Below are 26356 nucleotides of genomic sequence, written 5' to 3' on the forward strand. Positions count from 1 at the left end.
CGGTTGGTAATACCAACCGGGACTAAAGGTAAACCTTTAGTCCCGGTTGGTAATACCAGCCGGGACTAAAGATCCCTGCCCCGCGGACGACCGTTGGGCAGGGACCTTTAGTCCCGGTTGGTATTACCAACCGGGACTAAAGGGTCCTTTAGTCCCGGGGGCAAAAAATGCCGAGGCTAATGCTAAATTGGGACATCGTTCTAAAGTCTGTTCTCTAGTAGTGGTGCCAGAATTGGAGGATCATCTCTGCAGAGTTCTGCTTCGGGCGCAAGTCATTGTCGATGAGGCCATGGGGCGGCACATCACAAACCAAGCTATGCTGCACCAGCTCAACATGCTGAGAGATGGCATGTACTGAGGCTATTACACGCTCGATACTTTCAGACACCAATCTCACAAGGTGGAGGCCACCAAAGATAAGATTGTGAGTCAAACTTCGTTTCTCTCCAAAGTCAATTCTATGAAAGGTTTGCATTCCTCCAATAGAAACACTGAAATTTTGGAACAACTACAAAGGGTGCTATACTGTTTGAGTTCCATGATTAATGATGCTGATGAGATGGTCATGTTCTTGATGAGCTACCCTCGCTTGTACAGCCAGCCATATAGATGCATATCCTGCTGGGCAACTGCATGTTTGGCCGCCAGTTGGAAATTGAACTTGTCATTAATTTCTTATTGCAGTCATGGCCTCATGATTTTGAAGAATTGGAGGTCCTTCCAATTGTTGGCCCAGGTAGAGTGTGCAAGAGCACCCTTGTCGCTCATGTTTGCAAGGATGCAAGAGTCCGTGACCATTTCTCAACACTACGTGAAAAACAGTTTGTAGCAACAGAATAATTTTTTTTAGGGGCGGCTGGTGTTGGAGCCGCCTCTACAGTGACGTGTTCAGAAGCCCAGAGACCAGTCGCCCCTACAAATGGAACAGCAGAGGCGGCTGGTGATACGAGCCGCCCCTACAAATAGGTTTGATTTATAGGGGCGACTCACTCACCAGCCGCCCCCGGTGTTTCTATTTGTAGGGACGGCTCAATCACCAGCCGCCCCTACAAATACCTCTGACTATATATATATATTGTAGAGCACAGTAAAAAAAATTCTCCAGCTTCTCTTCCCCTTCCCCCTCTCTCTCTCCTCTACGCTCTCTCCCCCTCCCGACACGAGCAGCGGCCAGGGTGACGGCGGCTAGCGTGAGCGGGCCAGCGGACGCCGCAGCCGCCCTCCTCTTCCTCCACTCCTCTCCCCCTCGTGCCCCCTCCCCCCTTGCGCCGCAGGGGCGCGGCGACGGCTGCTCTCTCGCATCCTCTTTCTCCCTCCTCCTCTCGATGACTGCAGTTCGATCTGTCGACCTGCTTCGTTGTGGCCGTCTGCCGTTTCAGCGCCGGGGTGGCCGGATCCGCATGCTCGTCGGCCGGATCCGGTGGTGGCTGGTCCGGGCTCGCCTCCCCTCCGGGCGGCTGTTTCCGCGAAGTGACGATCGAACTGCGGTCCTGCAAGCGCGGTGGCAGCTCGATCCATGCGGTGGTGACCGGATCTGAGGTCCTAGCGGCTAGATCCGTGGGATTGGCGGCCTGAGCTGCGCGGAGGGCGTCCGGGGTGCAGGAGCTGGCTGGTTGGGCCGTTGGGGCTTCTACCTCCTCTTCCCTAGCCCCCTTCTCCTCACGTCCTCTTCCTTCAGCCGGCTCCAGAGGTAAGGGGCTTCTACCTACTCTGCGTTCTCGCACAAGCCGATGAGCCAGCTCCAGAGGTAAGGGGATTGCTCTAGTTCCTAGTTCCGACCTGATTTTGGCTGTTCCACCCCGTTCTCCTAGTCCGACGAACGCAAGGCGATTATGCATTTGTAAAAAAGCCTGCCCCATCCGTTCCGTTCCTCGGAGTCAGATCTGACGAGTTCCCTGTTGATCTGCATTCCATGGCTCTATTTTCTGTGATATCTGAAGATTCAGATATTTCTTCGACATTCAGTTAGTGCACATAGGTTACTGACATTTCTGTTGCTACTATTTGTTCATTAAGAACAATATTTCCATATGATTCAGACCATTTATTACAAAGTGCATATAGTGGTCTGATAGTAGCTCTACATATGTGGATACGTTTGGTTAGCTAGATAAGCAGTAGTATTGCTGTTATTGTACTAGATGACTGATAGCCTCGGCAAATTATTTAGGAGCAGCTTTTAGATGGTAGGCTTGTTTCTAAGGCAGTGCCTGAGATGAGGAAAAAGAGGAAGATCCCAAGCTTGTGACAAGCAAAGCTGATAGAATTGCAGCTATCTGTATAATCTTATTAAATTTCATTAAGTTGGGGCAATGAGTCCATGCAAGTATAGTACTAATAAAGTTGTCCAAGAATTCTTGCTGGTAATCACAAGTAGTATTCATAATGATAAATGCAGTAGGTTGCAAATAAGCAGAATTCTTCCTATGAATATTCTGTCTGTCCATTAATCACAAGTAGTATAGATAATGGCTCTTTTTCCCTACCAAATTCTGATCTGTTTCGTTTTCTTCTTGCAGTTCAGTTCAGTAAGGAGAGCATATAGTTCGAGTGATTAGCATGACACAAGCTACGCAGTTGCAAGCTAACCAGATTGGGAATATTATGGGGAAGTTGAGTATGTTTTTTCACAACTCCCAATTAGCAACTATGTGCTTTATTGTTTTGATTACTGATTGCATCATCACTTTAGTAAAAAAGCAATGTGCAGACTTGAACAATGTGCAGTATGTGGTTAAAATTAGTTCGTGCCCAGGTTTTGCCACTGATTTAGCCCAACTATATGTGTGGTTTTTCCACTTATTTTGCCCTGCTATCTGTGTGTTATTGTTTCAAATCATCTACTGTATGTTGCTGCCTTGCTGGCGCATATGGGATTCTGTCGATGTTTGACCACCGATAGCCTGTCACGGGGGTCCCTAGGGCAGTATGTTCGGGCTTCAGCGTATGCAGAACTCGACGGTAAACGCAAGAGACAGTCATTTATCCTGGTTCGGGGCCTCGACTGTGATTGAGTAATAGCCTACGTCCAGTCGGCGTTAGCCTTTGCGTTGGATTGATTGTAAAGTGTTGTGTTGCGTTCCATTGTTCTCCTATCTAAGGAGCCCTGCCCTCCTTTATATAGTCACTACTAGAGAACATACTTTAGAACGATGTCTCAATTTGGCATTAGCCTCGGCATTTTTTGCCCCTGGGACTAAAGGTTCCTGCCCAATGGTCGTCCGCGAGGCAGGGATCTTTAGTCCCGGCTGGTATTACCAACCGGGACTAAAGGTTTTAGTCCCGGTTTGGGTGATGCCCCGGGAATAAAGATTAATCTTTAGTCCCGGTTTGGCCTCCTAACCGGGACTAATTATCCCGGCCTATAGACCAGCAAATTTCTTCCTCCCCGAGCCTGAGCCATTCCATTCAAACTCACTGCCTCTGTTCTTGGGTCAAATGAAAAAACAACTCTTTGACTCTAGTATTATGAACTCTAACTGACTTCAAATTGAAAAGTTTTGAATACCAAGTTTGTTAAACTCATCAAGATCTACAATTGTTGTTTTGGTCAACTTTTCATTTGAGAAAGTTTGGACGGTTCAAATTTGTGATTTTTAAATTTCGACGCCTATAAACTAGTTTTCGGAACCCTAGATTGTCTCAAATTGAAAAGTTTTGAATACCAAGTTTGTTCAGCTCATCAAGATCTACAATCCTTATATAGGCCATTTTTTCATTTGAGAAAGTTTGAACAAAATATAGTTCAAATTTCACAAGTGTGTGACATAGTTTTAGAAAGTCTATATGAGATTCAAGAATTTGTGACTAGTGTTTGATAAAACTTTCTCAAATAGGAAAATGAGCTATGTAACAATTGTAGATCTTGCTGAGATGATCAAACTTGGTATTCAGAGATTTTTCATCTGAGGTCATTTAGTGTCTCATTTGAGCAAGTTTGACCAAGTCAAATTTGGTCAAATGAAAAAACAACACTTTGACTCTAGTATTATGAACTCTAAATGACGTCAAATTGAAAAGTTTTGAATACCAAGTTTGTTAAACTCATCAATATATACAATTGTTGTTTTGGTCAACTTTCAATTTGAGAAAGTTTGGACGGTTCAAATTTGTGGTTTTTAAATTTTGACGCCTACAAACTAGTTTTCGGAACCCTAGATTGTCTCAAATTGAAAAGTTTTGAATACCATGTTTGTTCAGCTCACCAGGATATACAATTGTTGTTTTGGTCAACTTTCCATTTGAGAAAGTTTAGACGGTTCAAATTTGTGATTTTTAAATTTTGACGCCTACAAACTAGTTTTCGGAACCCTAGATTGTCTCAAATTGAAAAGTTTTGAATATTAAGTTTGTTCAACTCATCAAGGTCTACAATCCTTATATAGGCCATTTTTTCATTTGAAAAAGTTGTAGAACAAAAATACTATATTTTCTTTATTTTTATAGGTTCAACAAAAATTTCCTGTCAATTTTGGTCAAAAACCGAGAAAAAATTGAAACATTGACGTTACAATAATGTGATAATAAATTTCCTATCGAATAATATTAGTTTTATTAATTTTAAGTTACAAATATATTTTTGCATTAACAAAATACTTAGTATTAGTAACATTTATATTCTATATTCATAAAAGAAATTAAAAACTTTAGGTTACCAAATTTTCCTATTTACAATAAATAATTAGTTAATCAATAGTATTTTTTAAAATAAATATTGCAAAGTATTGAAGTTGCTATAGAATTAATTGATTAACCTAGTATTAAACAAGGAGAACAAAATCAAAATCCGATGCCTTTCCAATTACTCTGGCGGGCTGCCAAAATTTTCAGGCCTTCAGTCCCGGCCCAGGCCAGGAACCGGGACTATAGGGTGGGCGGCAATTTCGGTGCCCGCCCAAAAATACCTTTAGTCCCGGCTGGTAACACCAACCAGGATTAAAGCTCCTTTAGTCCCGGTTCGGCTTACCAGCCGGGACTAAACGGCGTTTAGTCCCGGCTGGTGTTACCAGCCGGGACTAAAGGGTCCCGGCCTATATATATATCGAACGGTTCTTGTTCTGTTCATCTTCTACTTTTCGATCTACACGTCGGTCATCGCCGCCGCCACCGCCATCTTCGATCTCGCCTCCGTCGCCCAGCCCCGCCCGGCTGTCGAGCTCGTCTCTGCCGCGCCGCCGTCGCCGTCTACCCTCGCCCGGCCGCGCCATCCGCCCGGCCCGCATCGCGCGCCGTCTCTCCGCCGCCGCACCCGAGCCCACCCTCCGTCGCCGTCGAGCTCGTCTGCCGCGCCGCGCCGTCGTCGTGCCTCGCCCGGCCGCGCCACCGCCTGCATCGATCTCGCCGTCTCCACCGTACGTCGTCCTCGCGCGAGGTGCTCAGCTCGGCCCCGTGGCCGGCCAGCACGCCCTGCCCGGCCCGCCATCCGCCCCAGCTAGCCTGCTAGCTAGCTGCTCTTGGCCATATTTTTTATGAAAGTGTTGTATATATACATATATATCTATAATATATATAGTTTCATACTTTATTCGAATATAATAATGCTCGAGATGAGAATTAGATGTAATTATATGCGTGCGTGTATTTATATTAGCAGCGTAGAATACATACATAAAAACATATTATATATTAAACAAATATGTGTAACTGAACTGAAAACAAATTAAACAAAAAAAGAAAAGAAAAAGAAGGAACCTTTAGTCCTGGTTGGGGTTACCAACCAAGACTAAAGAGTGCGGCCACGTTTGCTCGGCTGGAGGGCCTTTAGTCCCGGTTGGTAACACCAACGGGGACTAAAGGTCCATCTTTAGTCCCGGCTCGATGACCCGGGACTGAAGGTTCCACCTTTAGTCCCGGGATCGTTGTCCCGGCACGGTAACCGGGACTAAAGGCCGTTACTGCCCGAAACAACAAGGCCATCCTGTAGTAGTGAGTCAAGAGGCCAGAGTTCTAGTCGGTTTACAATGTAGAGTTCTAGTAGGATTACAGGGTAGTATTACTACTAGGATTACATGGGAGAAATCCTAATCAAACTAGATCTCCTCTCTTCCTTGCGGTGTATCCCATGGGTCCCGCATCGACAAGCCCCCGAGCACTTCATGGTTGAACTCTAGAAGCCTTGTTTTGTTCCTCCTGATCTTGCCGAGCAGGAACAAGCGTCGCCCGGGTGTTTTCTTGAGTGAAACCATGTAGCGCTTCTTGGGATCTTCGGGTGGTGTGTGCTTTTTTGAGAGTGATGTGCGCTTTTTTGAAGAAAAAGTGCACTCACTGAGTGTAGCCCCCGAGCCTCTTGCTATTTGGAACAAAAAGTTGGAGGGTCTTGAATCTGAGTTGTTCAAAGAACTGAAAACCTCTTCTGAGGATATGTAGGATCTTGTCAAGTAAGGCAGCCAGCGGTGGGCGAGCTCCTAATTTGATGACGTGGTCCAGAAAATGATTCCCTGCAAAGTAATCATACGAAAGATGTAATAATTGATATATACGATATCAAAGTTGGAAGTATGTCCCAGTATTATAAAATGCATATTAAATTTTTTCGGGTCTTGCTCTTATTAGGCTATGTAATTTTTCTAGGCAGGTAGCCTGTTACGTTTAAATACCTCTCACACCTTTCCAGCAAGTAGGCTTCACGGATTAAGGCCTCAGCAACCCGGGTAAATTAACAACCGTTAAGAGAAGACATTATAAAATGCATATTAAATTTTTTCGCGTCTTGCTCTTACTAGGCTATGTAATTTCTCTAGGTAGGTAGCCTGTTATGTTTAAACACCTCTCGCACCTTTCCGGCGAGTAGGCTTCACGGATTAAGGCCTCAGCAACCCGGGTAAATTAACAATCGTTAAGAGAAGACATTATAAAATGCATATTAAATTTTTTCGCGTCTTGCTCTTACTAGGCTATGTAATTTCTCTAGGTAGGTAGCCTGTTATGTTTAAACACCTCTCGCACCTTTCCGGCGAGTAGGCTTCACGGATTAAGGCCTCAGCAACCCAGGTAAATTAACAACCGTTAAGAGAAGACTTTAGTAGTCGGGGATGCAACTGTAGTAGAGTCACGAAGGCATATGGATAATATCCGGAGATATATGATGATTAAAGAATATTTGAAAAAATATTAAATCATGACTTAGCTTGATTGACGGCCGCGTGGTAGAGTCGGCGAGCCGTAGTATCCGAGTAGATGGATGTGCTGTAGGGCATGCTTGTCGGCGACGGCTCGCTTGAGGGCTCGCTTGTGGCTCGACGGCTGGCTTGTGGCTCACTTGGGCTCGCTCGCTAGTCAGCTTGATGTAGTTGGACGGGGTGCTTTTGGTCTCGTGTTGAAAACGTAGATGAGGAGCAGCCAATCCAATGCAGCTTGGCGAGTAGATGAGCCCCAGGAAAAATCATCCCGTACGCGCTTGTCGATGAGCCTCTCGAGGTTCTCCAAGTAGGCACATGTGTCGGCATCGGACTCAGCGTCGCTCCCAACACGGCCTCGATCTCGCCGTACTCGGCCACGACGCGCGCCCGGCATGCCCTCTGCTCGTACAGGTATTCTAACGGCGCATGGCATGAGCCCGATCCCGGTCCGGGTCCCCGCGCCGGGTGCGTCCTCTTGTGGGCGTGTGAATCAGAGCGCGGGCGATGGCCATCCCGAGCCCGATGCTGCAGGTCTTGGTGGTGTCGAAGTCGGATCATGAAGGCATACACACGGCAACAGGCAAGGGAAATTGCTTTGTACGTTATGCATGCACGTATGCATATGCATCAATATCCCAAATATTTGCCGTTGGCTTGCATGATTGTACATCTTCGTTTGCTGGTTGAGGCGTTACCATCGGCCGGTGTGTCATCATGTGATTTGTCCACGGGATATCGAATAAAGCTTTCTAGTGCTTGAACTGTTGATGCAGTCGTGCAGGCGGTTTTACGTCACGACGAAATCCAGCATGCGAGAGCAGGCGTCCCGAACCAGAAGGCGCAGAGCCGAGCTAGATCGGCCGGCAGGCGAAACACATCCAGGGTGCGGATTGTCGAGGTCGTCGCTTGACTCGGCGAATCTTTAGTTGCCCTCAAGTTGCATCGAGATATAAAATCCTTGCCGCCAGATGCTAAAATCGTCGTGGATGATGTTGATCTTGAGGTCCATCGAGCTCTTGATCGGGATTTCGCCGAAAGCCCCTACCTGGCGCGTCAGCTGTCGATGTTTGACCACCGATAGCCTGCCACGGGGGTCCCCGGGGCAGTATGTTCGGGCTTCAGCGTATGCAGAACTCGACGGTAAACACAAGAGACAGTCGATTTATCCTGGTTCGGGCCCTCGACTGTGATCGAGTAATAGCCCTACGTCCAATCGGCGTTAGCCTTTGCGTTGGATTGATTGTAAAGTATTGTGTTGCGTTCCATTGTTCTCCTCTCTAAGGAGCCCTGCCCTCCTTTATACAGTCAGGAGGCCAGAGTCCTAGTCGGTTTACAATGTAGAGTCATAGTAGGATTACAGGGTAGTATTATTACTAGGATTACATGGGAGGAATCCTAATCAAACTAGATCCCCTCTCTTCCTTGCGGTGTATCCCGTGGGTCCCACATCGACAGATTCAAGTTCGCATGCTCGTGGCCCATTAACGTAAGGTTCTGAGTTTGGTCTTTGTTATTATGCATGGATTTAGTAATGTTTGCTTACGACCTTATAAGTAGATTGCCACGTGAGCTCCCACACTATTGAATCTGGGACTCAATTTTTAAATCCTATACAGGGTCATGCTTTGGAAAATTGTAGGTATTGCTGTTCGGTTGACATGCAAGCACGTCTTGCAGGTTTACCATTGCATCTAAATTGCTTTATTTTTAGAATAGCCATTGGAATGGGGATTATCTAGAATAAAATAATATTTTCTCAACCTTGCATTTAGTTACTGCATTGATAAGTAAAGTCTTATTTTTGTGACTGTAATCATGTCTCTCACCATTTCAGGAAGGATGCGGCCTATGTTCCTCTGTCTCTGTACAAGCAGCAGGTAAGATAACATTGACTCCAACAAAATATTTGTGTTCAGTAACTTGGATGCGGGAACACTTCTGGAAAGTATGTTCTTCCTACCTGTTTTTCTCAATGTGCTTTATTGTTGTGTGTGTACAACATTCCTAGTTTGGATTTCAGTAACCATGTGAATCTTGTATGAATGGTACTGTGCAGAAAATGTCCGTCAGTAGGGCTATAAATGATATGCTAGTTGAAGCTATAGTTTCTTTTCTGATATGTTGATTGTTGCTGTTAACCAAGCGCAATAACTTTCTTGAACTTCGACTAAATGATATGCCTTACTGTGATTTTGAATGTGCTCAACGTGCTCTCAGGACCTAGAGACCCGAATCGGAAGAGCAGGCCAGCGATGACAAGTTCCCCATAGCACAACTTGTGCAGCGCCCAAGTATTATTCTCTTATGCATAGTTGCTATTATTTTCTCAAATATTGCACAAGTTCATATTCCAGCGATGATGATGATGATACTACCTTTTCTTGTTGCATAAAGCGTCAAAATGCAGTGGGGTGTTTGTCTTCCCTGGCCCTTGCTCCAAATTATTGTTTGGATATGAGAATTTGAGAATAAGTCACTTAATAAAAATAGAGCCTGCATCAGTGATGATCTCAATACCGTCATAATATTTTGATCCCACAAGATCAAGTGGACAGCATATCTATGCCATGTGTATTTCAGTTCTAAAATAGTGAAATTTGTGCCTGTGCGTTGCTAAGCAGTTAGCAGGTTGGGGCTTGCTATTCGGGGATTGCATATTTATTTTATATAAGTAGTATCATGCTAATTCAGGATAAGCCTACTCCTAATTCCTGAACAAACATTCTTTGATTAATATACGGTATGTATATGATTAGGTTATTCAGGACTACATTCTTTGTTCAATGATTTACAAATTCTTGATGAAGAGCTAACAATTAAAGCAACAAATCCTTGTGCAGAGCTAACCATGAAAGCAAAGAGCAAGCACAGATAACGGTTAAAGCAAGGAATTCCTGTGCAAAGCTAACTATTAAATCAAGCAGGAAGGCGAGGCTTCAACAAGTTCTTGTGCAGAGCTCACAGTTAGCAAGGAGCAAGGCTTCTTTAGTGTATCGTGTCTCCCCACCGAGCTGAGGTGCTCCTGTCTTCCCACCAAGCCGTTTACCTGCATACTGATTGATGATGTATTTTACAATTAATTTTCTTTCAATTCTATTTTACTCCACAAATTGCTTGTGCATGTAATATTGAATGGGTGTTCTGATAATTAAAGTTAAATGAACTTTCTGATTGTATTTAAATTATATCCATGAGAGTATTATATTAACTTGGGTACCATGAAGATCTACTTAGGTATTTGGTTTTTTCTCTCATTGTGTATTGGACTGTCGGCTGAAGCATGTACTTGAGTCACTTTGCAAGTATAGGTACCATGAATTTGAATTGTAAATTTAATTTTTTTTGGTGGAAAAATGATTTGTAGGGGTGGTCTGGGAACCGCCCCTACAAATGCATGATTTGTAGAGACCCTTGCGTAGGGGCGGCTGGCCGAACCGCCCCTACAAATGCACTGTAGCTGCCCCTGGAAATGATATTTGACGTAGTGCAAAAATCATGTTCTTGAAAGGCCATGATTTTACAGATTATGACCTCGCTACATTAAGAGAAGGATGTGCAATGGAACATTAAAATCGTATGTCAAACTCAAACATGAACAAAGATGGGAGACTGCTTCTTGTTGTCGAGTTAGTTGGTGATCTCGATGGTGACACATGGAATAAGCTATGTTTTGCTTCTAAACGGTGCATGCTAAGCAACAGTAAAATCATAGTCACAAGGCGATCTGAGAAAATAATAAAGTTTGGAACAAAAGCTAAGGGCGTCCTCAATTGTGGTCGAATTCATTCCCTAGCATGTGTGAGACTTTATCTAAAAAGAACTAAGAAAAGAAAGTGACTAGCGAGCACTCAAGAGATAGCCTCGCACACATGTACCGATGAACTCTATGTCTTTGCTTCACCTCGTGATGTGCAGGTTTACTCTCGACTTCCTTTTTTCTAGTGTCTGTCACTGCCACATCAGCCGACGTTTTGGACTTGTTGAGGACGTCCTAAAAGATCATCTGTTAGGGCAGCTCCAATTGTTTTATTGGGTTAGCATTAGCTCTAAGCTTATAAAATATTTAGGAGAGATAGACCGCTACGGATGCAAGCGGGGTGGGCTGCGGACAGCCCGCACCACTCCACGCTGCCTGCCAATATTTTTAGCGGGCTCTGCGGGTGCCTGCTACACAAGCGCTTGCAAACTGCATCCTCCTGGCAGGTCTAGAACCTGCAAAGCCCACTTCAACCCGCTATAGCACATCCTCGGCAGCGGGAGCAGGGGCGGATGCACCCTTCTTCTTCCTAGCGACGAGGGCCTCCACAGCCAAAGTAGACAACGATTTATTCTTAGCCGATGCGGTGGCAGGGGCATCAGTGGGCTTGGCCTCGGGCGCCGGCGCCCCAGCGAGCGCCACGGGCATGGCCGCAGGTGGAGCAGGGGTGGTCGGGGCCGGGATGGCAGGGATGGTTGGCGCGGTGGCCGGTGCTAGGTTGGCCTTGGAGGAGGACTCGGCGGCGGCGACAGAGCGAGGCTACAGCGGCGACGCACCTCAGAGCAGCACAGAATCTCGCGAGTAGATAGATGAAATGACGGCGCCGACAAAATGTTCGCCTGTTTGCGGGTCTGTGCAGGATTTCACAAGTTTTGCTGATTTGCCCACTTATGTTAGTAGGATGTGTTAGGTTTGATCTCCCACCAGTTAGGCCCAACAGCCTTTTGGGCCTTGTTCTCGCGCCCTGATCGGGGGCGCCCAACCCTACATGGTTGGTGGGCCCCCGTCGCACAGCGCTATAAAGGAAAGGTGGGGGCCGGGGCTCGCAGTACGAGGTTCACCGCGCCGCCAATCACCCCACCGACATCCTAACCCTAGACCCGATCTTGAGAAGGGGCGCTGCCATCGACGGGAAGCACCACCGACGCCGGCAACGCCACCCCGACGCACACGCCGCCGCCAAGGACGCCACAGCGCCGACTCCCTCTCCACCAAACGTCGCTGCCGGCGTGCAGATGGCGTCCGTCAACGAAACCCCGGCCAGAGCTTCGACCACTACGGCTTTCGATGGTTTGCTACCTACCACCCCCTTTCTCTCTGTCTCTCTGTGAATCCCGAACACCTATTCTACTACTATTTATCCCGATCTGATGAACATGACTAAAAAGAAAACTAACAATGGTACCGGCGCCATGGTTCGACAAGAAATCAGATCGGGGAAGTGAAACCGACCGATCTGATGCGGATCGGGAAAGAAAATAGAAAGCCGAACCCTAAGACCTAACCCTAATTCCCCAAATCAAATCGGAAGAAGGGAAAAGGGGAGGGTCAGATTCCGAGAACCCTAGACACAAATCCGAAAGAGGGAAAAGGGGAAGAAGAAAGAAAGAAGGGTCGAAACCCTAACCCTAACCCCAATTTTCCCATTTGGATGAACAAAAAAAAGGAAGAAATCAAATCGGTCAACCTAACCCTAACCCTAACATGAATCAAGAATGGGGTCCTACCTAGGCCCTCATCCCGCCGGCGGCATCGCCACCGTGCGGGACAAAGAACGAGCGGTAGGACCTCGCCGAGAGGAAGAGACCGCCGCCGTGCGGTACTTCCCCGTACCCGCACCGGCGTGCGGGATGAAGTCGAGGCCACCCTCGTGGCGCGGGAGAAGAAGCCGAGCCGGGGGCGCTGGCTCGCCGGGCTCGGCCAAGGAAGCGCCGCGGCCAGGCCGCTCGACGGCGGCGTGCTCACCCGTTGGGGAGCATGCGCGCCAGCGAGAGGGCCGGCGACGGCGCAAAGGCCCGCTCGCTCGTCGCTCCTTCGCTCTCGGTTGCGGCTCACTGCTGCGGCTGAAGAGAGATGAGAAAGAGCGGCGAAGAAGAGAGAGAAAGGTGAGGAGCCGAATGAGCTAGGGTTTTTAGGCCCCCGCGCGGCGTCGGGTTTTTATCCGAGCGATGGAAACGGACGACCGTCCGATGGGGAGGAACGGCGCCAGATGCGCGGGCCAGCGTCCCGGCCCAGGCGGGAAAGCGCGCAAGGCCGAATTTCCGGCCCCGGCCCAGGTTGCGGCCTAGGCACGGGGGCAGCGCGCGGGACAGCGGCAGCGCGCGGGCGCTGGGCCGTCTTGGGCCGCTGCAGTGCGCGCTGCTGGCCGGGCCGTGCTGGGCTGAAATGAAAGAAGAAGAAGAAAATTTTTTCTTATTATTTTCTAGGAGCAATTTTAATGCATAATTTTGATGAATTTGAATGATTTTGATACAATTTTCCTGTGCAAATTTTATCCAACGATATTTTGCTCAGAAAACAATGAACTTTTTAGTGCTTCTGAAAAATAATAATATGAAAAGATTATTAATGTTTCCGCTGTGTATGATAATTATTGTTCTCTTTGATTAAATTTGAACCAACGGGATAATTTAATTTTAAGAGAAATGAATTTCTGATAATTTTGATGCGATTATGATATTGTTATTTTCTGACCAACGTTGTTAATAACAATATTATAATTTTGATCCATGAGAAATTATGCATTAATTTTACTTCTGCCCAACGGTGATGTAAAATGTTTGCATGGATGAATTATAAGTTTTAATTTGACCAACGTTGAGTTAAAGCATGAAATTTTATGTATAAATGTTTCTTACTTACTCTGGTGTGATTTCAGGAGGCAAATGCATTGTGAACATTGCCAACATCCCGACACTCAACAGAATCAATCACCGTGTGTGGCAGGAGAAGTATGAATTGGAACTTGCATTGGGAGAGGTCGATTTTACCATCACCTCACCGTGTCCTACTGAGCCAGAGGACCCGGTGAGAGGTGACAATGAATCTGACGCTGATTTCGCTGCTCGAAAGCGTGATCATGCTAAAATAAAAATGAAATATGACCTTGAACATAGGCAATGGACTCTCTCCAACCGCAAGTGCCTGTTGGTAGCCAAAGCCACCATAGAAGAACAGATAAGGGGCTCAATCCCTGAATGTGCTACTGCCAAAGAATATCTTGAGAAAATCAAGAGTCAGTTTACTGGGTCTACCAAGGCCACAGCAAGTTCACTGATTAAGAAGCTTGTGAATGAGAAATTCACTGGTGGTAGCATAAGAGAGCACATTTTGAAGATAAACACTATGGCATCTAAGCTAAAAGAAATGAATTTGATGGAGGAGGATTTCCTGATTCATTTGATTTTTGCTTCTTTGTCAAAAGAATATGACACCTTCATTGTGAACTATAATATGCAGCCTGAAAGATGGGGCATAGAAAGACTCATCTCAATGTGTGCTCAAGAAGAGGAGAGGATAAAGTCCTCACAAGGTGAATCTGCTCATTTTGTGAAGGATAACAAAAGAAAGAACTTTAATGGCAAGAATTCTAAACCACAAGGGAAACCTAAGTGGGATAAGACCTCTTCCTCCAGTTCACAGGGAAAGAAACCCCAGGATTCTGAGAATCAGCAGTATGGTGGAGCTGAAAAAGATTAGTGCAAGCACTGCTTTAAGAAGGGACACTACAAGAGGGATTGTCCAGACTTCCTGAAATCTCTGCTAAAGAAAGATGATGAATTTATTACATTTGTAGATGAATCCCTGTATTTATGTTATGATAAATCCACTTGGTGGGTTGATTCAGGAGCAACTACTCATGTTGCAAATTCCTTACAGGGGTTAAGTGGGACGAGAACCTTACAAAGAGGAGAAAGAACGATTAAAGTTGCAAATGGAGTGCAAGCCAATGTTGAAGCCATTGGAGATTTTTCTTTAGAATTGAATAATGGTTTTGTACTTAGACTTAAAGAAGTACTTTATGTTCCCTCTTTGCGTAGAAATTTGATAAGTGTTTCGAAACTTGATGATGATGGAATTGATTGTCATTTTGGTGATGGCAAGTGTAAGATACTAGTTAATAATAAATGTGTTGGTCTTGCCTTCTGACAAGACAAGCTTTATTTATTATCTCTTGCTGAGAATGCGAACAATGTATGTGATAAGAATGTGAATGATTCCCCATCTGCGGATGTAACTAAGAAGCGGAAGAGAATTGATATTGTCTCTTTGAAATTATGGCATTGTCGCTTGGGCCATATTTCGAGGGGGAGAATGGAACGATTGGTTAAGGAATCAATTCTCCCGCACTTAGAATTTTCAGATTTAGATCAATGTATTGATTGCATCAAAGGAAAGTATGTCAAGAAAATTAAGAAAGATGCCAAACGAAGCACAGAAATTTTAGAAATAATCCACACAGACATATGTGGTCCTTTTCCTATGAAAAGTGTGGATGGTTATGACTCGTTTATAACATTCACAGACGACTACTCTAGTTATGGCAATATTTATCCAATTAAAGAAAGATCGGAAGCATTGGATAAATTCAAAATATTTAAAGCTGAAGTTGAAAATCAGCACAATAAGAAAATCAAGATAGTACGATCAGACCGAGGTGGAGAGTACTATGGGCGACATACCCCATATGGCCAAATTCCTGGACCATTTGCAAGGTTCCTACAGAAAAATGGCATAGTTGCTCAGTACTCCACACCAGGGGAGCCTCAGCAGAATGGAGTGGCTGAAAGATGTAACCGTACCTTAATGGATATGGTAAGAAGCATGATGAGTTACTCCACATTACCGATTAGTTTATGGATGGAGGCACTGAAAACCGCCATTCACATACTTAATCGAGTACCAAGTAAATCGGTGCCTAAAACACCGTATGAATTATGGACAGGAAGGGAACCCTCACTTAACCATTTGCGTGTGTGGGGCTGTCTAGCTAAGGCAAAAGTGTTTAACCCAAACATAGGAAAGTTAGACTCCAAGACAGTCAGCTGCCATTTTATTGGCTATCCAGAAAGATCGAAAGGATATCGCTTCTATTGTCCTGACAGACATACGAAGATTGTAGAAACAAGACACGCTGTGTTCTTGGAGGATAACATGATCAGGGGGAGCATGGTAGCACGAGAAATCAGCCTACAGGAGAAGCGGGTACATGTACCCACTCCGATGGTTGAAGAACCATTCTTCACGCTACCTGCTGCTGTTGCACCGATAGTGTAGGACACTGTAGTGCCAACACCTATTGCAAGTTCTCCCGTGGCGACAATGAATGAACATGAGGAACCTATCCTTGAGGAACCTATCCTTGAGGAACCTATAGAACCAAATGTTGCACATGAGGAAGAACAACAACAGCCAAATGTGGAACAAGTGCCGGAGGCACCTAGAAGGTCTCAAAGAATAAGAAGATCAGCTATTACTGATGACTATGAAGTTTATGAAACAGAAGAATGTCAGATGGGGGATGATCCCACCTCATTTGAAGAAGCCATGAGAAGCGACCACTCATCAAAGTGGCTTAAGGCCATGGAAGATGAATTGAAATCAATGAGTACCAATAAAGTTTGGGACTTAGAAAATATTCCTAAAGGAGCCAAAACAGTAGGCTGCAAATGGGTCTACAAAACGAAATATGACTCCCAAGGGAATATAGAAAGATTTAAAGCGCGACTTGTGGCGAAAGGCTTCACGCAAAGAGAAGGGATTGATTACAATGAGACGTTTTCTCCAGTCTCATGTAAAGATTCCTTCAGAATTATAATGGCACTTGTAGCCCACTATGATTTGGAGTTACATCAAATGGATGTAAAGACGGCTTTCCTAAACGGGGATTTGGAAGAAAATGTCTATATGGCACAATCGAAAGGTTTTGTCATAAAAGGAAAGGAAAATATGGGATGCCGCCTGAAGAAATCAATTTACGGATTGAAGCAAGCTTCAAGACAGTGGTATTTGAAGTTTGATAGAACGATAAAAGGTTTTGGGTTTGAAGAAAATGTTGAGGACAATTGCGTTTATGCAAAGTTCAAGAATGGAAAGTACATATTCCTAATTTTGTATGTGGATGATATCTTGCTTGCTAGTAGTGATATCAATCTACTAATGGAAACGAAGAAATTCTTGTCCTCAAACTTTGATATGAAAGATCTCGGTGAGGCCTCGTTCGTTTTGGGAATAGAGATTCACCGAGACAGGAGAAAAGGGGTTCTAGGATTATCGCAAAAGGCATACATAGAAAAGGTCCTGAAGAAATTTAGTATGCATGCGTGCAGTCCTTCACCTACTCCTATAGTCAAGGGCGATAGATTTGGGGAACATCAGTGTCCCAAGAACCAATATGAAATTGACCGAATGAAAGCGGTACCGTATGCTTCAGCTGTTGGAAGTTTACAATATGCTCAAGTGTGTACACGCCCTGACTTAGCTTTTGTTACCGGGTTACTTGGCAGATATCAAAAGAATCCAGGAATTGAACGTTGAAAATTAATGAAGAAAGTCCTGCATTATTTGCAGGGTACGAAAGGCCTCATGCTTACGTATAGAAGATCTGATTCCCTGCAGATAGAGGGGTATTCAGATTCTGATTATGTGGGAGATGAAAGAAAATCCACGTCAGGATATGTATTTACTCTCGCAGGAGGGGCTATATCGTGGAAAAGCTCCAAACAAACCGTAACTACATCCTCGACAATGTATGCCGAGTTTGTATTGTGATAACAATCCAGCGGTACAGTACGCTCACAACAATAGGTCAAGTGGTCTGCCAAACACATTGACATAAAGTACTATGTTGTGAAAGATAAAGTTCGGGATCATATAATAAATCTTGAGCATATAAGTACAGAGAAAATGCTCGCGGATCCGCTCACAAAGGACTTACCACCCAACGTGTTCAGAGAACACGTAGCCGGCATGGGTTTAAGGGAAAGCCTGTGATACCCGAACATACGAAGGGCCCAAAGAAAAGTTTACATTTCAAAACGGAGAAGTGTATTGTGGCTGTTAGTCTAACGGCACTAATTGCTATGACGATGAGACAGTTCTATACACTAATCTATGATGAAATAGGTTGGAAGCAAGAAAAATATGAATTGAAAGTTTTGAGTATGAAATTAAAGAACAAAGAATAGATGAGAGATCAAGGGGGAGAATGTTAGGTTTGATCTCCCACCAGTTAGGCCCAACGGCCTTTTGGGCCTTGTTCTCGCGCCCTGATCGGGGGCGTCCAACCCTACATGGTTGGTGGGCCCCCGTCGCACAACGCTATAAAGGAAAGGTGGGGGCCGGGGCTCGTAGTACGAGGTTCACCGCGCCGCCAGTCACCCCACCGACATCCTAACCCTAGACTCGATCTTGAGAAGGGGCGCTGCCAGCGACGGGAAGCACCACCGACGCCGGCAACGCCACCTCGACGCACACACCGCCGCCGAGGACACCACAGCGCCGACTCCCTCTCCACCGAACGTCGCTGCCGGCGCGCAGATGGCGTCCGTCAACGAAACCCCGGCCGGAGCTTCGACCACTACGGCTTTCGATGGTTTGCTACCTATCACCCCCTTTCTCTCTGTCTCTCTGTAAATCCCGAACACCTATTCTACTACTATGTATCCCGATCTGATGAACATGACTAAAAAGAAAACTAACAGGATGGTCCACTTCAGTCTGCAATAGAAAAACAAGTGGCCCACGGTTGTCCAGCAGGTCTTTTTTTGCGGGGTGGGCTAAGCAGGTTTGCGGGCGGGCCCGCGCCGCTTGCATCCTTAAGACCGCAGCAAGCAGCTCTGAAAATCATGCTACGTGAGAGGGATGTATCCTGAAACGTGAGAGACTATCTCTATAGTACACAAGCTAGTATCTTGTTTTTTGAACTATTGAACGATTAAATAATTGATTCAGCTGGCTCTAAGCTAGACCATTGGAGCCTAAAACAACTAGCTTATAGAATATTTTATTGGGTAAGGAGATAATGATAAGCTAGCTAGCTCTTCATAAAGAGTTATTAAGCTCATATACTTTTCTATGATTCATGTGTCTATACTCACGTCTTCTCTGTACTAACATGTAAAGTAAATATTTTTTTTAAAAAAATTATATAAGCTAGCAAGTTGATCATATTGTTAAGGGTGTTTTTATAAGATGGAGAGAGCACGTGCGTGGATACTTTTTACTCCGTGCTCTGTATGGAGTACTACAAAAACTAGTAGTTTACCTGTGCTAACGTTATGGTAAAATACAAAATCAGATAAAATTTATAAAAATAAAACGAACCCTCAAATTCATTAGGATTCACATCAGCCTCGCGGCCGATTCTTCTTCCTCTCTTCTGGGGCTCGCTGGCGGCCGAGAATGAGAGGGCTAGGTCGCGATAGATGTCGCACCCACGCCCCCCCGCGCGCCCGTCAGTCACGGTTTTCAAGCTATTAATACTCTAAGAACATGAACTTTCATGGTTTTCAAGCATTGGATCAACCGAAGTTTTATGCTATACTATATCCATGAGTAACACATAGGCACACAGTTACTCGGCCACCCAGTCAGTCACTCGACCACTCAGGCACACAACCCAACCACTTAGCTACTGAAGCACTAAACCACTCGGCCGATTAGTCACTCTCAGGCACTCAAGGACTCAAGCACAGCCACTCAACCACTTAGTATTCACTCCGCTGATCACTCTCTCAGTCACTCGGCCACTTAGTCCCACAGGCATTCAGTCACTCGGCTACCCAGTCGTCCAGTGAACCTATGCATCATGGTTCAGTGAAAAGCAGAAATGACAGACCTGCATAACCTCCATAGCAACAATGTACAACCTTCTAGATTGCATTCACACAGCTCTTATGCGGCGGCCGGGTCTAGGCGGCCAACCAAGCGTCGGGCGACCGGCCTGGAGGCTGGCCTCGGGAAGCGCCATCGGGGCCGCGGCCGGCCGCGGTGCGGCACCGGCGGGGAAGAATAGGCGAGCAGAGGGAACTCGAAAGCGAGCTGGCCGCCGTGATTCCCGGTGCGGGCTTGACGACGTCCTGCTCGTTGGCGGTGTCGGCGTTGGTGGCGCAGGTTTTTGCGCCGGCGCGTGTCCTTTTTTTTGCTTTTCTTCTTTTTTGGAGGCAGCAGGGTTCGATCGCGGGTGGGTCTGTGGATGCCGCTGATGCCGCACGCGTTGAAGGCTGGGGATGCTGCGCGTTGAAGCCTGCGAATTTGATACAAACAACCATGGTCACAGGATTGGATTGAAGCATTTGAGGGGTGGTTTTTAGCCTTTGATTTTAACGAAGACGATTTGCTGGGTACAATTTCTTTGGTGCATAATGATTAGACTCTCTCAGCGGGGGACATGACATGGGGTGTACCAAGCATTGATTTGATTGTTCCGTTACAGTAGAGACAATACTTCCAAGGCTATTTTATTTTGTTGGGGCTCTGATCACTTGAAAGCATCTTGCACTACTCAGCGCCGCGTACCTATTTAGGCCTGGAAATAATAGGAACAAAGACCTTCCACAACTTATATTGTACCCGTGAATGATACCATCCAAGCTCTATTTGATCGGCCATATGCTACTGCAAGTACATTGCGTACTTATGACATTTGGCTCTGTACAATTTTTGGATGCATATATATATATATATATATTTGACTACTAATTTGTTTCGAAATGTATTCTTTGAACCTTCAAATTCGTTAGATTTTGTAAGTATAACTAGGCAAATGCCCGTGCGTTACAACGAGAAAACATAATAGCACGATACATATGTATTAGTGTGTGTTATACTATCACCTAAAAAAGATATTGCAATCGTGATGTTTGGAACTTTAATATTACATATGTCTTCAAGAAAGATAGATAATTAAATAGTTTGACCAGGAGAGCGTGCTTTGCACGAACACCAAGCTGCAGCTGGTTACCTATCAAAAATGGTCCATAAGATTTCAAGTCTAAGATGCGGTGTCTGACTTCTTGTAGCTGAAGCATGCAAATGGCTGAACCTGCAGTTGAATGTATCCTGCATATAAGTTGTTTGTTAATCTTTAAAGCTAAAGTGTTGTTGACTATCTTGAAAAAATATGTATCAACGCGTGAGATATTGTCTCTTTTATAGAGTTAGAACCTCTTTATATATGATATTCTTCGTGAATATATCCTTTGTCGGTTTCTTCTTCACCTTCTTCTTTTCCTTCCCTTTTCCTTTCCCTTTTCCTTTCCCATTGTTCATGTCCTTCTCAGCAGCCAGCACAGCCAAGATCCTAATGTTCGATCTTGCTGTGGCTCTTGATAGCGCTACATACAATTGGCCGTGCGAGAACACTGGTTCCTGCAAGTATACCATGACGTTAGGGATAGTCTACCCCTATGCCTTGTTAACGGTCATTGCGAAGCTGAGCCGAATAGGAAACTGCTTTCGCTTAAATTGGAAAGGGAACATCTCATCATCCGACGGGCATAAAGGTATACGAGGCAGAAAAAACCGCTTTTTCAGCGTGCTATCCCAACACAATTTCTGCGTCTACGGTATTCTTTGGAACCCCTGTATGATAAGCCTAGTACCATTACAAAGTCCGTTCGCAGGGTCAATGTTCCTAAGCAATATGACAGGACAACCAATCTTTAGCTTTAACACATGTGGAGGTAGACCATTGGGTGTCAAAGTGTTAAGAAATTCCTAAGGGTAGTAGTTGTGCGGACCATCTACCGTACAATCAAAGCTATGGTACACCATCTCATCCTCTTAGAAATGTCCTATCACCTTCATATTAATCATATCAACCCAGTCGTTCCGCGTAGATAATATCGCTCGGGAGGTGATATAATCTTTGCTTGACATATTTGCATTGAGGTTACGAAATATGCAATCAATTAGAGTATCAAGCTCACTATCTTCCCCAGTGTGTGGTACGCATATATCATGAGGAAGACAGATTTCATCATCACCACTCGCCTCCTCGGAACCTCCACTGACGCGCAACAGGTATTCTGCAAACCACATGTCACTCTTTGCCCTCATGTTGCGCACCAGTTTTAGATGTCGCATGGAATCCCAAAGGTATGACATCCGCAGCGAGGCACCGACTATCTGAGCCCTCGACCCTCTTCGAACAATAGGAAGAACCTGTCTGAAATCTCCACCGAACACCACAGTCTTCCCTTCGAACGGTAGCTTAGGTCGGTCTATTATATCACGAAGACTGTTGTCCAGTGCCTTGATAGACTGCCTCTTTGTCATGGCAGCCTCATCCCAAATAATGAGCGGTGTTTGTAACAGATGGTTTAGGTAGCTTTTGCAACAGATGGTTTTACCCCCTTTGGTTTCGGGATGCCTAAAACCCAGACATCTCCACATGCGACGTTGTCATGTTTGGCGAACAAAGCGTTCAAAATTTTGGACCCAGATGTCTGGGTTTTAGGCATCCGACGTCGCAACTTGCTCGAAACCTTCTCAAATTTTTATCATAGCCTCCACATGCAATCACACGACACCTTGACAAGTTTCGTGAATTTCGGACTTCGTTTGCATTTTCTATAATTTAAATACACTCCAACCACAAGCGGGTCGTCATGTTTGGCGAACAAGGCGTTCAAAATTTTGGGTGAGTTCCTGCATACGGCCTCAAAATACACTCTACAACATGACTATCATTTTTTGAATGGCTACATTTCATTATTTCATGCACCTGCAGTTCAAATTTACTTTTTCGGAAAAAATGCAAGTAAACAAAATTAATTCAAGAAATATAGCAAAAAGTTATAAAAAGGTCCCAAATTTTAACATGTGCTTGTAAACAATAGATAAGGTCTAAAAAATTTGAAATCAAAATAAAAAAAACAAAAATACTTTGCCGAGTGTTATGCCTGACACTCGGCAAAGAGGGCCTTTGCCGAGTGCCAGGCCGCAGCACTCGGCAAAGGGCCTCTTTGCCGAGTGTCAGGTTAAGCGCTCGGTAAACATTTTTTTTAAAGATGGTAACGGCGTGGGCGGGGTAGGCGGGCAACTGACGGGCATTTTGCCGAGTGCGCTCTTTGCCGAGTGTTGCGCTCGGCAAAGAGTGCCTTTGCCGAGTGGCGTGCTTTGCCGAGCGACGGGCACGCTGCGGCACTCGGCAAAGCCACTCTTTGCCGAGTGCAATTCTTTGCCGAGTGCAACACTCGGCAAAGAGTGGCTTTGCCGAGTGCCCTATTTTCGGCACTCGGCAAATTTTGCTTCTCCCGTAGTGTGTGCTTAAGTGATAGTAATGCATTTACACTTCGTCATGGTCACAAGGCTTGCTGGTTTGATTGCCATAGACGTTTCTTACCTATAGACCATGAATTTAGATTCCAAAATAATGCATTTCGTAAGGACACTGTGGCTCTTGATGAGGCTCCAAGGCTTTTAATAGGGGAGGAAATCTTTGCCCAAATGAGCAAATTCGTAGATGACAAGAAAAATTATGGTACATTGCACAATTGGACCCATGTTTCTGGCCTTTGGCAACTTCCACATTTTCAAAAATTGTTGCTGCCACACAACATTGATGTGATGCACAATGAGAGAAATGTAGCTGAATCTATATGGTATACTTGCTTCGATATACCAGACAAGACTAAGGATAATGCCAAAGCAAGGAAAGATTTAGCTGATATTTGCAATCGTCCATCACAACATTTGAAGTTGAAGGCAAATGGGAAGAAGGCCGCGTGCTGCTGAAGCACGCTCAGGCCGCGGGAGTTGCGCCCCTTGGTCCCCTGCGGGTGGCTCGGGTCCACCGCCTCGAGAGCCCGCGCGAGATCTGCAACCATGGGGGGCAAAAAGAAAACAGAACAAATACTTGAGCTGGAACCTCTAATACGGCTCTGCTAATCACAAAATTGATGGTGTTGACTCCATGTTTTGCCATAACCACAACAACGAACACGTATGTAACCCTTCTCGCTGAGATTAGGAGGAGGAGGATGGTCTAGTTATATCTGATATTTATCTCGATGGCACCAGTGCTCTGCTGTGCAAGGTGCATGTAACAGAAAAGGGGAGGAAGCGGAGAGAGATCGAGTTGCATACATGGCTTGGGGAGCTCACTACTAGAGAACAGACTTTAGAATGATGTTCTAATTTGGCATTAGCCTCGGCATTTTTTTGCCCCCGGGACTAAAGGTCCCTGCCCAACGGTCGTCTGCGGGGCAGGGATCTTTAGTTCCGGCTGGTATTACCAACCGGGACTAAAGCTTTTAGTCCCGGTTTGGGTGATGCCCCGGGAATAAAGATTAATCTTTAGTCCTGGTTTGGACCCCTAACCGGGACTAATTATCCCGGTCTATAATTTAGCTCATTTCTTCCTCCCCGAGCCCGAGCCATTCCATTCAAACTCACTGCATCTGTTCTTCAGCTTGCTGTTGTTCTTGCTCTCTCCCCCTCCATTGGTGTTGCTCTTCGATTTTGGAGGTAACAAACTTAATCCTCTTATGTTTTATCAGTAGCTTATCTCATTTTGCGATGTAGATGCATGTGTAACTTTATATGTTGGACTTTATTATGATTTTATATATCATTTTTAGCTCAAAATCACATAATGATTTGTATATATGTTTGGATAAATAAAAGTTAAATTAGTTCATCAAAATCACGCCACGCTCGTCCTCGCTGGAGCACGCGCCATCCTCGTCCTCGGTGGCTTACGTGATCTTACAATTAAATTTTCCATGAAATGAAAAACTTAGAAAATTGTTAGAAAATTGTAGAAAATCCGTACTAGTTGAACTTGCGGACCGTGTTCAGCTCGGCAAGCATGTTCTCTGCCGAGCGGTAACGGACGTCAAGGAGGAGCTTTGATTCTACGAGGGAGAGCGGCAACGGTCGTGGAAGACCGTGTTCCCTTTCTCGTAGAATCGGAGCTCTTCCTTGGCCAAGTACGGTGCCGTCCGGTGGAGAAATACTGGCCGAGATGATCACGTAAGCAAGGTCAACTAGTACGGATGGTTATTTATTGAAACATGTGAAATCCGTACTAGTTTTATTTAAATATATCATTTTAGAAAATATGAAATTTACACTAGTTTGCAAAAATAAGTATAGAAAGTAGATGACAACTGGTACCGGATCCTCGACCTCTCGTTCGGTTGCGAAACGACTGAGGCCAGAACTCCCTCTCATTATCTGCGGCAAGTGTAAGCAGAATATTGTGATGGAGTACCGAGTCAAGAGACAGGGACCCAACAAGGGTCGTGTTTTCTACAAGTGCCCGGATCGCGATGTGAGTTTCTTACGTATTTTATAATTATGGCTAATTGACCTGCTTTTCTTGAATATTTTTGACTAAATATTTTTTGACTTTAATTTCAGTGGGAGGGCAATGGATGCGATGGTTGGTACTGGGAGGAAGATTATGCTACATACGTGCAGAATTTGGGTGCACTTGAGGTAGCGGCTGCTGCTGATGAGTCAGTGAGCCAGCAGGAGAAGCTTATTGATATTCAACAGAAGAATGATTTGTCTGTTTTAGTTGCGTACGATCACGAAATAATTATGTTACTGAAGTGCATTGTAGTTTTAGTTTGTTTAGTGATAGTTGGGATTGCTTACGTTGTAGCCAGGCTTAGTTAATTAATCAACCATATGTGTGTCATTTATGTTGTGTAATAAAATACTTAATTATGTTCAAGGTTTTCATAATTTATCGTGTAATACAGATTATGTCACGCCATTGGATGTACAATGCCGATCGCCGCTTCCAAGACTTTATTGAGGGCTTGCACTATTTCTTAGGTGTGGCCGAGGCAAATAAGCGGGATGGTTTCATGTGCTGTCCATGTGCCCTATGTAAGAATTTAAAGGAATATTCAAGCTCAATGTGTCTTCATTCACATTTGCTTAAGTCAGGTTTCATGTCAAACTATATATGTTGGACTAAGCATGGAGAAAGCGGGGTAATGATGGAAGAAGGTGAAGGAGAAGATTTAGACATTGATGACATTATTACTCAGTATGGTGCCTTTGATGATACTACAATGGGGGGGAGATGAAGAAGAGGTAGCGGTAGAAGATGATCTCGGTGATGCTCTTGGCGATGCCATTCATGATGCACAACAAGAATTGGAAAGTGAAAAAGAGAAAGTTAAGTTCGAGCGCATGCTTGAGGATCATAGGAAGTTGCTATACCCGACGGCCGAAGAGGGGCAAAAAAGCTGGGTACAACACTGGAATTGCTACAGTAGAAGGCAAAGAATGGTATATCCGACAAGGCATTTGGGAATTTATTGAACCTCATAAAGAAGATGCTTCCGAAGCCAAATGAATTGCCCACCACTACGTACGAAGCAAAAAAGGTTGTCTGCCCATTGGGATTAAAAATCCAGAAGATACATGCATGTCCTAATGACTGCATCCTCTACCATGGCAATAAATACGAGAATTTGGATGAATGCCTGGTATGTAAAGCATCGCGGTATAAGAT

The 26356-nt window shown here is 45.0% G+C and overlaps 1 protein-coding gene and 1 long non-coding RNA gene across 3 annotated transcripts; one reads left to right on the top strand and one right to left on the bottom strand.

The window, feature by feature from the left end:
- Nucleotides 1-1176: 1176 nt before the first annotated feature.
- Nucleotides 1177-10140, top strand: LOC136544968 (uncharacterized). 2 transcript variants are annotated; one of them, XR_010780882.1, is made up of 5 exons: nt 1177-1690; nt 2520-2617; nt 8953-8995; nt 9336-9409; nt 9959-10140. It is a non-coding gene; the product is annotated as an uncharacterized lncRNA (long non-coding RNA). The 2 variants fall into 2 exon arrangements; XR_010780883.1 differs by lacking the exon at nt 2520-2617 and having other exon boundaries at nt 1195-1690.
- A 10729-nt stretch (nt 10141-20869) lies between these two features.
- LOC136543138 (uncharacterized) lies at nt 20870-22155 on the bottom strand. The gene is made up of 3 exons (XM_066535679.1): nt 21679-22155; nt 21097-21246; nt 20870-20920 (listed from the first exon to the last, which is right to left on the bottom strand). The coding sequence occupies exons 1-3, from the start codon at nt 22153-22155 to the stop codon at nt 20870-20872; spliced, it is 678 nt and encodes a 225-aa protein (XP_066391776.1).
- Nucleotides 22156-26356: the final 4201 nt, after the last annotated feature.

The sequence above is a fragment of the Miscanthus floridulus genome, chromosome 3 (assembly GCF_019320115.1).
Source record: "Miscanthus floridulus cultivar M001 chromosome 3, ASM1932011v1, whole genome shotgun sequence".
Taxonomy (NCBI): Eukaryota; Viridiplantae; Streptophyta; class Magnoliopsida; order Poales; family Poaceae; genus Miscanthus; species Miscanthus floridulus.

Coding starts and splice junctions, on each gene's coding strand:
- LOC136543138 (XM_066535679.1), bottom strand. CDS start 22,155: ATGACAAAGAGGCAGTCTATCAAGGCACTGGACAACAGTCTTCGTGAT. Junction 21,247..21,678: donor TTGATATGATTAATATGAAG/GTGATAGGACAT, acceptor GTATACTTGCAG/GAACCAGTGTTCTCGCACGG. Junction 20,921..21,096: donor AAGGGAAGGAAAAGAAGAAG/GTGAAGAAGAAA, acceptor ATTCAACTGCAG/GTTCAGCCATTTGCATGCTT.